Source organism: Haemaphysalis longicornis, unplaced genomic scaffold (assembly GCF_048455015.1).
Source record: "Haemaphysalis longicornis isolate Haplotype H1 unplaced genomic scaffold, Haemaphysalis longicornis Haplotype H1 scaffold_778, whole genome shotgun sequence".
Taxonomy (NCBI): Eukaryota; Metazoa; Arthropoda; class Arachnida; order Ixodida; family Ixodidae; genus Haemaphysalis; species Haemaphysalis longicornis.
In genome coordinates this window covers 18,105-31,172 of record NW_027526440.1, presented here as the reverse complement: position 1 = coordinate 31,172, position 13,068 = coordinate 18,105, and the positions used below count along the sequence as shown (strand labels likewise).

Here is a 13,068-nt window from a genome sequence, read left to right as displayed (position 1 = left end):
TGAGAGCCCGAGAAGTTCTAAGCTGCCTTAGACGTTAACCCTTAAAAAGAAGGGTTCCAGCAGGGTTTCTCATAATGATGATGAGGATGAGGATGCCACAATGTATGCATGTACAACTTTTTGCTTCAAGCCAGGTGTACGTCACATCTTGTGATAACAAAAAAAATTGACAAATCCCATGCGTGGGTGGGAATTCACGTTGAGCAAAGCTTCAATTGCATGCAAGGGTTAAGGCTTGGGCGAGTTAATTGGTGCATGATTACAAAGAGGGGAACAGTGCAACACAGACGAAACACAAGAAGTAGAAAGTGACAACCACTTTCTTCTTCTTGTGTTTCGTCTGTGCTGCACTGTTCCCCTCTTTGTATTCAATTGCATGCCCTTCAGAATTAGCCCCTCACAAAGTGATTTTCAAAGTATTTCTCTGTGCCGACAGACATACGTGGCATGCTGCTTTTGCAAGGCCACATGACATTGTTCTGGTTGTTGCTTGTGGTAGTAAGGTTTTCCACTTTGCTCGTCTCCCATAGCATCGCATACGTGGCCAGCACACTGCTTACACACCAGCTCCAAGCACTGTCTTCAGTTTTGCTTCAGCTGGCAACTGAAACGAGCGCGAAAACACCAGCTTCCGTCGCCACCGCGGATTGGTTCGGCCGGCGACTGAAGCTTGGCTGTTGGCATTTCTGTAGGTGCCGCGAAACCGCAGGAGGCGCTTGTTTGACCTTGGCTGAGCCTGAAGGTCGTACGGACGTTACCAGGCGTGCCCTGGGTTTGTACCTGGAGTAATGAGCTTTGCTTAAAAAAGAGCGTCGGGCACAGAGCAGCTCCCTGGCCGTTGTGTGGTGGCAGGTGTTCCCGACCAAGGGGCGTGCCACGTGCCTGGACACCTCGGACGAGTACCAGTGCAACTGGATGTGCTTTGTGGAGCCGGCGCCTGAGCCGTCGGTGCAGAACCTGATCGCCTACCAGCTGGGCCAGGACATCTACTTCAGCGTGCAGAGGCCCGTCGGCTGCGGGGACACCCTATACGTGGGCTATGCTCCACCCTACGGCCGCAGGATGGGTGAGCACGGTTTGGGATGCGCATTTTCTCCTGGGCTGCGGGAGAGTGTCAGTTGGGTCGGTCTGTTTGGGCATTTGCAATGCTTGTCAGTTTTAAGTTCAGAGCGCTTTAGGGGCTCATTTTGTTGTCGTAGCTCGCTCGCTGGACCCATGTTGACTCCCACGGTGTTCCATCATAGCGGCTGTCGTTGTGGCATAACCAAGAGGCTTCGAAAGCCAAGTGGTTTATATGGTCATAAGCGTTCAAAACTCAGGAACCACTGGTGCTTGTCATACATCTCCCCATTGCTTAGCGCAAAGCAAACTGTGGGTACATTTAAGGCAAAATATATGTAATTAACCAGCAGCGCCCACGTTCATTTAGTCAGGAATGCTCGTTGGGTTGGCTTTTACAATAGTAAGCGAAAAAAAGTGGCAGTGCAATGCCGGCACGTGCGGGAGGAAAAGCAAGCACAAAAAGAACAGAACTCCTGCTGGCGCAGTTTCAGGCAGGGTGCGTGCGAGCACTGCGGAGGTGGGAAATTTGAATCGCATTAACTCTTTCGGGACCGCCGGAAAAAGTGATGAAAAAGGGAGGTCGCGGTACAATTTTTTTTTTTTTACATAAAGCAAAGGCACCATCCTGCCTTAGCATATACCAAAATGCAGCTAATTATATGTTCTTTTACATACAATACCAAGTTTTACTTCAACACTGACGATAGAACCATGAAAAAATCTGAAACAAAGAACTTCGTAAAAAAACTACAGAAAAATATAGAAAAAAGCGTAAATATAAAAATATTAAAAAAGAATAAAATTATTTCAGGATATAAAAAATCTAACACAATGCTTTGTTTCTTCATTGAAAAAGTTTTATGCGGCTAGGAGTAACTGGTTTTTTGTTTTGTGTGTGATCTCTTTGGCACTAGGGCCATGGCTACGTCGCCGCCCAGGTAAACGCCGGGCTCTTGTCTCGACGAAAACTTGATCCGTTTCTGCGCTGGTGGCAGGAGATCACCACCATAGGTAGTTAACTCCCTAGCGAATAAATATAAACCTGCCAGAACATAGTTCGAGCGCACATACCTACTCCAGAGCCAATTGAAACCGAAACCAACACCCACCTTTGAGCGCGATTTGATGTTCCAGGCTGATCGACACCCGAATCCTCACTCGAGCTGAAATCCGATCTCTAAAGCCGCATTTCGACTCTTCACTGCCACTCTCATCGTTAAAATCCACAGTAGAAGGCGAAGATATGCGAGCCGAGACGAGGCGGATTTCTTATCGCGCTCGCACGAGTATGACGTCACGTTTGTTTACATTCGAAACCGCTGCCCGCCAGAATAAAATATCTGACGCGTTGCCGCCTGGCGATAAAAAAAGAAACTTCACAAAAGAAAAAACTCCAGTTTTCAAACTATCGCCTAGATGTCGCTAGGTGTTCCCTCGAGCGAAAATTTGTATTCTGCAGGCTCGCGAAACCATCGATCATATGTGATCGATCGCCTATGGAGCGGTCCCGAAAGAGTTAAGTGGCAGCAGTGAGCAGATAACGGCGCCACAGCCCATTATGGCGAATCACTGCTCTGCACTTCTGACAGCTTTTATATTTAGTGGAACGGCTTTTATTTATTTTTTTAAGTACGCCCTACCCTGCGGTGAACAACATGTCATTTTGGGAGCTGAGCAATAAACAGCCCGAAAAAGCAGGACGAAAGAAGAGCGCACGGACACGGCACTGTTCTTCGTGCTGTTTATCGCTCAGACATGTGCTAACTGGCCAACCTGCAATGCGTGCTGCAGTTTGTTTGGGGAGCATGCATCAGTCAAAGTAGTGTTGTTCTCGGTTCAGCCAGTGGCACTATGTAGCTAGTACCGTATTTTCGTGTGTGTAACCCTCACCAAAAAAGCGAAAATTTCAGGGGTGAGGTAGAGGTGTGGATTATATGCGAGGTATTTCCTTTGGTGCAGCTTCACCGCAATGCAGGTTGGGCCGTGACGCCCCTACAGCAGTGATAGCGACTAAGCCACTGTTATCCCATTGACAGGGCTCATTTTGCACACACAGCTCAACAATATATACGAACCTGAAAAAATGTATGCGGCGAGTCACCTAGTTACGTAGTCAGCTAGGTGAGTTCCTTTGCATAAACAAATATGTAAGGTTGCTTGAGTAGTAGATTTGGTCCATCCTGTTATGTATAAAATATGCAGGCAATACGCAGGGATACATTTTTTTTATTCGTTGATGGAAAGTGGAGGTGCGGGTTATACGCGTGAAAATACGGTAGGCGAAGCATTCGTTGTTGGAAAATTGAGAAAGGGAAAAAAGAAACAGGGGCACTGCTGCTGCTGTACGCACCCTGCCCCTGTGCTGTACAGTGGAACAATGCATGCATTTGCAGGAGGTTATGAGGTGATTTTGCACCAAACCAGGATGAGGTACACTGGAAGAATGGCAGAAGTGTTGTGGGGAGGCTTTGTGGCAATGAACGTGAGGCAGAGCTGGAGGATCGCTGTGGACAAAGATTAAGAAAGCTCACTGTAAAGAGGGATTACTATGTGGATGAATCAGTAAGCTGTTGGAGCATGTTTGTGCTGACAGGGGCAGAGGATTGTTAGAGGCCCGTGGAGAAAAGTTATCCAGGGCGAGGTTTAAGATCAGAAAAAAAAAACAGTGGAGAAGGAGTAGTAGAATTATGTGAAAAAAAAAAAAAAAAACACTGCGTAAAAATGTGTTGCCTTTATTCTGCATGCAGCAGGGTTAGAGACAGGTGCGGGAAGTATGATGTAAACGCGGGGGAAGTCAAAGAGAGAGGAAGAGAATGGAGACAGTATGTGTTCCACGATTACTGAAAATAACACTTCTAGCCCTACCAAATAAAAAGGAAAAAACTAGGGGTGTGCGAATATCAATTTTTTAAATTTCGAAGCGAATTCGAATAATAAAAACAAAGTTCGAATCGAATCGAATATTTTTCGAATATTTTTCGAATACGAATACTTACGGTTTTTTGTAAAATTAATGTTTTCACCATCTAGAGACACAAAAACTGCAACTTTATTGCACAACAAATCGCACAAAGTAAAATTAGGAATTACACAATACCATTGCACTCAACAGATTAGGGTCTGCACTCACTTAAATGTTAACATGGAGAAAGGTTAACTGCTCGACATGTTCGGGGAGCAGTGACAACCTCCTGCTCGTCACCACTTTACCAGATATCGAAAACAGCCGCTCACTTAGACACTAGTAGCTGGCATGCCCGAGCCCGTGCACATTGCCGCGCGCTGATACAGTAAAATCTTGATTATACTAATCTCGCGGGACTGCGAAAAATATTCGTATCATCCGAAATTCGTATGAACCAACACAGACCAAAAAATTTAGCGCTGAAAAAAGTTTTCGTTTATTTCTTTTCCTACTTTCGCGTGAAGAAATTCGTGATTTTTCTGCTTTTTTTAACCCCCGTGTCGCAAAGCAAGCCTTTCTGGAGCACGTAAAGCTTCGCGCTCGTCTCCTCACTCGGTGTGCCCAAGCTCGCTACACGCCGCAACAGCCAAGCGTGAACCGCATGGTGCGGTTTTGCACGCGATTCGCTCGCCTCGGCTCTGCGAGCGCTGTATTTTCACGCCCACATCGACGATTTCGCGCCCGCGGTAGCGCCTACCTCGGTCAGAAAATGGCGCAGTACCACGCAGTACGCCGCGGCAGAATGGAAGAGCCTGACTACTTGCGATGAGATCGAGACAGCCAGCTTGGCTCCGCCAGAGACGGTTAGGCTTAGCACCCCGGCAAATATTTTATGGGCGCTTTCACTAGCGGCGCGGATGATGTTTTATAGTACCGTTATCGCATGAATTATCAGCTCCTTTACCGCACAAGCAACTTCGTGTCTCCCTTGAGCTGCATTTTAAAGAGCGGTTAGAAGCGGTCGCTCGAGCGCCCGCGCCACTTCGCGGCTGGAGCCGACGCCATGTTGACGTCGCCGGCCGCGCCGCGCGCAGCGTGGGGGTGGTTTCGCGGCGGTGTCAGCGCGTTGGGCGTGCGCAGAGCGTTTTCGCGAGCAGAAAACAACAGCCCGGCCGTTTCTGGAGAAAGAGTGACAAACAGGGGAGCGAGAGCCGTCACTTGCTCGTTCAGCAGTCGGGTGCCTCGCCGGCTCGTTCGTACCTTCCGCCGGGCCGCGCAGGTCCGTTCGTTACAGCCGAAATTTTTCCCATTGCAAACGATGCAATTTCGCCGGGACTTTTCGGAAATTCGTATCATCCCGAAATTCGCACCCCCAGAATCGTATCAACGAGAGTCCACTGTAAATAAACACCGATACAGACACGCTCTGAATTTTTTTTTTTTTTAGTTTTGGGTGGTTCGAATATTTCGAACAATAAAAGTGTCGTTCGAATCGAATCGAATACCAAAAAATTCGAATCGAATATTCGAAGTTTCGAATATTCGCACACCCCTAGAAAAAACAGAATCTTGCTCTTTCAGTATACGTGTTGTGTTAGATGAGCAGCCTTGAACTACGCTGCTGCTGGTTGAAGCGCAGCGAGCTTATCTCGTAGCTGCTGAACTTGGGTGTTTTATTGCCAAGGAAGTAACATAAGTATGTATGTTACGATTTTAGTTAACAAAAAGTAAGCTGTGCAATTTTTGGCATCTTGCCAATATACGTATATAAGCCAATATAAGCCAGAACATACGTATGTACTATCGGCGTCAAATGAAACGCGAACACGAAAATATGAACCTGAACACACAAATAGCGCGATTTCTTTTCATGCAAGCCCAAATGAAGCGTGGCTTAGTTACAAAAACACAGTTGGGAAATGTGGATTTACAAATATACCAAGAGGGTGCCATTATATGAACTCTGCGAACAGTATTTTTCAATTTTCCACGTTCTGGTTTATATTTTCGTGTTTGCGTTTCATTTGACGCCGATAGTACATTCTGATTTCAGTTCACAACAAATTAACGACCCCACGTGGTGGCTCTGTGGCTAAGACATTGTGCAGTTGAGCCCAAGGATGATGGTTTTCTTCCAGGCCACGGCAGGTGCTTTTCGGAGGGTGAAAAGCAAAAACACCCAAGTGTCGACATTTAGCCGCATGTTAAGATACCGAGGTGGTGGAAATTAATCTGTAGCCCTCTGCTACGGCACGCTTTATAGACAAGGTGTAGCTTTGGCGTATTAAACCCCTATCCATCCATAACAAATTAGCTGCAGCATGTCTGGCATGTCATTTCATTTCATTTCGTTTATTTTACTCTCAGGGCCGTTCAGGCGTTACTGAGAGTAGGCACCAGGGGTAAGTAAAAAAAAAATGTGTGCGCAACAAACAGTGAAGGGATCAATAAAGAAGATTCGCGAGTGCAGGCTTGAATTTCTCCAGTTCACGTGTAGAAATGATGGCGGCAGGAAGGCTGTTCCAGTCCACACTGGTTTTCGTGACGGAGGAACCACAATGAAGGTTGGTGTTGCTACCTGGCACACCCACTTTTAAATGGTGGTCAGGGCGAGAAGAGTTGTATGCTGGGAAGCTGAAAAGATACCCTTTTAGAATTTTTCGTTGTAAAATATTTTGTGAAAAAGGCACAATTGTGAAATGCGGCATCGAATAGTTAGAAATGGAAGACCTAAAGTTCTTTTCATCAGTGATGTGCTAGTACTAGCTGTTCGGGCGTAGTTGGATAAGCATAGTCAAACCATTTCTTGAAAACTGCAGCCGGCCCGGTGGAAGAGCCGGCTCCCGCTGCCGTGCCCGCTGCGACGGAGTTCCCCACGGAGCCGGGTGGTCCGCCGGCCAAGAGGAAGAGAGGCCGCCCCCCCAGAAGTGCCCAGATGACGCGTCCCACCAAGGTCACCATTGTGTCCAAGGTGAGCGGACGACTATGGAGATGGGTTGAAATTGATAACTAACCCATGAGGCTGTCTCCTGACAGGAGTTGCGTTTGAAATTGATGGTGGAGGTTTTGAGTGAAACCACACTGGAAAGGTGAGGTCGCCAAGCTAATCAAGCCAGTATTGGAGCCGTCTGCTAACAGCCGAAAGAGGAGTGCACATATCTTCACAAATGTGCATTCTTTTTCTGATGGTTAAAGACCGAGTCGCGTAACTGCCTGTAATTAAACTAACATGGATTGTGGATTGACAACATTGTTTTTACACTTTGTTACTGTTAGCTGTTGTGGGATATCTGTTAGTAGCTGTGCTAAACAAGTTACGGGAGGAGCAACAATGCTTAAAGAAGTCATGCCTGACTCCCTTGAATCAACCCTCTCTTCAATGTGTTTCCCAACCTGATCTTACACAGATGCTGAAACATGATTAAAACCAGTGATAGAAGTGTGGTTTATTGTATTGGGACAAGTGAAGAAAAGTCACCACAGCCCTAAAATGCACTGTTCATTGTTCCGCTGGCCAAACATTGAAGAATGCTTTGCATTTCGTGTCAGCGAACATCTTGTCACACTGCTCATTAAACTGTTTGCCACGCTTGTCACATTCCTTGTCATTGCTGTCAGCTTTGCTGTTTCTTGAGCCTTGCACCACTAATGCCAACACGTCCACCTTTGCACTTTAATTGAACTTCACCATCATTAAGTCAGAGATCAGTGTGCACCGTTTTTTTATCTCTTTGTGTATGTGTGTGTATGTGTAGGCTACATGCTCTCCGCTGAAGTGCAACTCGTTTGCGACTTCTTCTCCCCCGTCTTCTTCCGACAGACGGGTGCCGGGCAAGGGGTCCCCCCGGGCACGGTGGTCAACGTCCAGGTGGTGTCCGGCGAGTCCCCGGCCGATGAGCGCCAGCAGCAGCAGTGGACGTGCTCCCAGTGCGGGCGGCTGTACAGGGACAGCGTGGTGTTTGCGCGCCACCTGCAGGACCACTACCGGCCGGCCTACCTGAAAGAGCTCAGTGGCCGGATGCGCGGCGGCCGCCCAAGGCCCCCCCTGCGGCCGCCGCCACCGGCCGCTGGCCTGGCAGCATCGGCCGACAACATCCAATCCGGGGACGTCCAACAAGACGTGGCCATGCTGCAGGGTGAGTGCTGCGCACCGATTTAAAAGAACATGCAGAGCTTATGGGGACATCAGGGGGTGGCATGTGAGAACCATTGCAAACATACAGGAACGACTGCAGTGAGCAGCTCTAATGCTCAACATCAGCAGAATGGTTTCAAACGTGGTTACTCACTTCCCCTTGTGACGCCTCCACATGTGCAGTGCAGAGTTGCTTAATGAACGCCAGTTGTGAAGCTCCCTGCAGGCCCCGTGTACCAGAAAGTGGTCTGCGATTAACAGGAGAAAGCATTGGGTAAGCGTGGAGCAAGTGGGATTAGCCTGCCATCTGTTGACAGTAAGTTGAAGCAGCACTCAAGAGCCTCTGGCAGGAAAAACCTGTGAGAACATTGGTAAAGATGGCCTAATTTAATGTTTCGTGATCTGAAAAGCAAGCTTTATGTTATTAAGCTGCGTCATTAGGCAAATGTTTATCTATGTATGCAGGTTTTGTCCCCTAGCTAGATGCCACACTGATACACTTTTCCCTCAGCTTCAGTGAAGCAGCTGTGCTCACACAGCCTGGATTCTGAAACAGATTTTTCGCAACTGGTGTGCCTATATTGAAGAACTGTGTGTGCAGGGTTGGATGGAAAGAAAGGGAGGGGGGGGGGGGGGGCCTTTTTGCGAAATTCTCTATAGGACTGGTGTCTCAGAAAGCGACCCCTAATTTTAACCTCCCCTCCAGTCACCCTACCTCAGCTTTGGGACTTACAGATTGGCCTGCCATGTAAGTTTAAATATGACAGGGGGTTAGACTGCACAGCAGTGCATCTACTTTGGTAAACAGCAGGAAATGGGTAAAATAATCTCATGTTACAAAAAAAAAATCAAAGCCTCTTTCTTAAGAGAAAGATGGTTAAGACACGAGGATTTTTCATGCGAAAACCTAGTCAAATCAAAGTCCAAAATTTACCCTCTCAAAGTCCAAAATCCAAACTGCCAAAGTTCAAAGCAAAAGTCCTCTTCAACTCAGCCAAAGCCAGTGCCCACGCAACGAACCCAAAGGAAGTGCTGAGCGACCCGAATGTGATGATGGTACGACTGGATAGATGTTGGCTTCACAACAGGAGGGACCCAGGTTCGATTGTGACCACAGGAAGCGTTTTGTTTTTTTATTGTTGGCTTTCCTGCAGTGCGTCTATCATGATCATCATCATGGGCCCTTTGTGGAAACCCATGGTGCAAAGTTGGCCTTCCTGTGGTGCCTGCTGGCGTAACCACATCATCGTCAGTGAAGCGTAGAAATCTTCACTTTAAAACTATGCAGGAATGTTCATCGACATGAGCGAACAGTTTCTATAATCTTCTCCGCCAAACCTTCTCCGCCTAGGACTGCTCCCAGACCCATGGACCCTGTTCCACCCGTGCTTACACCTGATTGTCTCTTACATACATGCCTCTTATAATGAGGTTCAACTGTACCGTGGGCATGCTGAGGGCCCTGTCGCATGCTACGAGGACCCATTTGCAATAGGTTTTGGTGTGCTTCCATCCTACTGTGGGTCCCGTTGTGTCTTCCTGGAAGTTCCGGCACAACAAATTCTGCCTGTTGGTGCCGTGGCTTCCAGTGTTTGAATTTCCGTTTGTGTTTGCAGAAATTGCACCTGAGAAAGTGGACGGTGCTGAGCTGAGCCAAGACATTGCGGAGGCCCAGCTGGCCATCCAGGCTGATGGGCCGGTGGCAGACGGTGCAGCAGTGTCCCAGGTGGAAGCTGCGTTGGACGACGGAAGCCACACGCAGGTGCTCATACAGCTGCAAGATGGCTCCATCCACGAGATATTGGTGAGGACTCTCGCTGTTTTTTTCTTTTAAGGGGCCGCGAAGACGAAATGCAAGTTCGATTCATTTAAAAGGCTGCTTTGTACTGATAACAGTGAGACCATATTAACAGCAGAGCTATTTAATAACCTTGAGCTCCGTTCATTGGCGTTCGCACCCCCCTTAAAAAAAAATTAGTAGTGGCTTAGCTCGGCTATGCCAGGTTATACGTAGCGTGAGCTAAGGTTCAGCAATTCAATCCAATCCAGTCCAGTCCAGTCTAATCCAGTCCAATCCAATCCAGTCCAGTCCAGTCACTGCTCCTCGCGCATGCGCAGCACGGCTCTTCAGCAGCCACGTGAAACAGCCATCAAGCGGCTCTGGCGCAGTGTCAGACTTGGCTACAGTGCAACGGAGGTGCACAACTGGGCATGCGCCGCCGCCAGTGCATCTGCCACGGCTAATGACGTCACTCCTCTGGAATGTGCAGACACAATTCTCTACACACCCGTGCTCCAATTGGATTGAATTTTCAATCCAATCCAATCCAATGCTCCTCACGCTTGCGCAGCATGGCCTTTCAAGGTCCACGCGAAATTGCTCAACCTCGGCCAGTGTAGCTTACGCTACAAAACTCCTCCGGCACCAGGCGCCCAGCACAACCTTTGTCCAGCCGCGTAGGTGGAGCCAAGCCTATGAATGACATCATCGCGCATGCCGCCACCTCTCAACCTTCGAGAACACTCTGCCCAGCGTTCATGGCGTGATATCTCACGTGCTCTGCTCCTCGCCAGTTCACGTATGTTACGCCTGAAGGGGGGAGAGGGGGACAGCTCGTACTACAGACGCCGAGTTCGCGAAGCCCGTGGCCACGGGTTCAAGCACGTGCTTTCTTTGGGATAGAGATATAAGGCTGCATACAAAAGGATCCGGGCCTGCCAGTCATGGAGAACTTTCAGTGGCAAGTTGGGAGATCCGTGTGAGGTGCAACAGCCCCGTCTTCAACGAAAGGTGAGGGGCCTAGATAAGTCTGTGGGTCGTGCATTAGAAAGTCCCATAGAAACGTGATCAGGTGAGGCCCCCTTTAACCCTTTCCGGTCCAAACCTTTTACCTACTTTGCCGCTGTCTCGGTCTGAAAATATTTCGCCAGTTTATGGCACCGCAAAGAAAACGCAAACTGGTCAAGAAAACTGCCAGGACGTTTATTTCTTTTCTCTCGCGTGTGTCCACGGATGTGTGGTTTCTACTGCCGTCGTGGTCTTTGTCACTTGCTTCTGTCAGATCACTGTCATCATTCTCGGAGGGAGGCGCGTCATTTTCTTCGTCTTCGTTGTTTTCGCTAAATGCACCATCGTAAAACACATGCGGTGAGAAAGTGGCCATGCTTCTCAGCAAACAGTGTGCAAATGAGAACGCTCTGCGATCTAGAAGGCCCGCACTGAACGTTGTGCTGCACCATAGTGCAAAAAAAAAAGGTAAATTTCAACAAACAAAGTCACTTATTCCTCAAGAGAGATGGCACATCATAAATACACTGAATGCGTGCGCTATTCCTCAAGAGACGGCGCATCATGTATACAAAGAATTCGCACACGTTGCAGTGAGAAAAATTGTGAAATTGAACCCTGAACACCCTTGTTGGCTGGTGCCCAAGAGTGGACCGCAATGGCCGTGTTGCATTGCGGGGAGGGCCCGACAACAGACCACAAAGGGTTAAGGAAGGAGGGTCAGTGTGAAAATGACAGGAGGTGCTTTCGAGGTCTGTCTTTGAAACACAGTTAGTTAAAGCGAGAAGACTTTAGAGAGATGATGCATGTACCTTCCATTACGAATTCACCATAGGTGGTGTAATCACGAACGAAAAAAATGCTGCTTGCACAATGTTTCGTGTGGTGCATGTTCTTAGCTTAGGGACCTTGTCGGCAGCTTGCCAGATGTGCCGATTGTTGCCTTGTATGTAGGCATCTGAGATGGCCAATTTGAGGTTATCTCGAATTGGCCGCGAGGAGGGGCCATGATTAGCCACTTGGGCCACTTCGTAAGATGACAGGCCCCCAAAAACATTCGTCACACCTGACTTTTCGAGCTAAATCCCTGCAAAAATCTCTCTCCATTGGCACGGATTTCCCATTTGTGCATTCTGGTTCAGCAGACAGTCCCATGATTCCTTTTAAGTGCGTTTTTAAGTTTTTGGTTGAGATGAAATCATTACATCTCGTTTTATATCACACAAACTCACAACGTGGCCCTTCACACCGGTTAACTTACTTGCCTCTTGCTCTGCTGCACTGCTCATTTAACTGTAGGGTTTTAAATGTACCTCACACCAGCTTTGTTGAACAGTAACTTCTATTTGGCGCTCCTTGCACTAGCAGAGCCAACCAGTCATTGTCAAAACGGATACTGTCACGTGTGCTTCTCACTTTTTCTCTCTTGCAGTCCTTTGACGCAAGTGTCAGTCTGCCAGGGGAAACCACGGCCATTGTTGGGGAGCAGCAGCAGCACGAAACGAATCCAGTTGAAGACAACGCTAGCAGCGCAGTCGCTCCAATAGCGGTGACAACGCTCGATCAGCTTCAGCACTTTGCTGCTCCCCAGGATGCGGTGGTGGCCGTTAGTGGCGAAGCCGCGACGCCGCCTCAGCTGATGACTACAGGGAGTGGCGGGGGTGCCCGGCGGGGCCGGAAGCCCAAGTCGAGTGGAGCGAGCCGCAGTGCGGATGTTTTGCCGACGCGGCGGTTCACGGAAGTGGAGCGGCAGTCCGCCGGAAAGTACAACCTGCGGACGACGCGCAAGGCGCTTGTGGTCGACGACGAGGTGAGCGGGGCAGGGTTTGTCGGCATGGTGGCGTGGGCGAACGGGTTGAAAGGTTGGTGGTAAGATGTTGCAGAGAGGGTGTCGACGAAAAATGTGGTTTGCTTGTGCTGGTGCCTGTGTAAATGTATGTGCGGTCGAACCCCGCTACAGCGAACGCTGCTTAAATTTCCACTTCAATGAATTATTCCTGATTCCCCGTCAGCTAGCCGTAGAAGTCAATGCAACGAAGTCCTCACCACAACGAACTATTTCTCAAGCTTGTTTCGGCGTGAAAATTTATTTTACGATGAGGTAAGCATAACGCCAGCCATCTGTAATTTTCTATACATCCATGCCGCTTAGTTTCGCCAAGAACGTGCGCCCACACC

At 48.6% G+C, this 13,068-nt stretch overlaps 1 protein-coding gene across 2 annotated transcripts in view; it reads left to right on the top strand.

Annotated features, from left to right (window-relative positions):
• LOC144148118 (uncharacterized) overlaps nucleotides 1-13,068 on the top strand; it is a gene marked incomplete at its 3' end in the record, with an annotated part of 38,880 nt that overhangs the window by 8,241 nt on the left and 17,571 nt on the right. For both annotated transcript variants that reach the window (XM_077679706.1, XM_077679705.1), the window contains 5 exon segments: nucleotides 853-1,066; nucleotides 6,787-6,938; nucleotides 7,788-8,103; nucleotides 9,719-9,906; nucleotides 12,323-12,700. In XM_077679706.1, coding sequence (XP_077535832.1) covers nucleotides 853-1,066; nucleotides 6,787-6,938; nucleotides 7,788-8,103; nucleotides 9,719-9,906; nucleotides 12,323-12,700 — 1,248 coding nt within the window.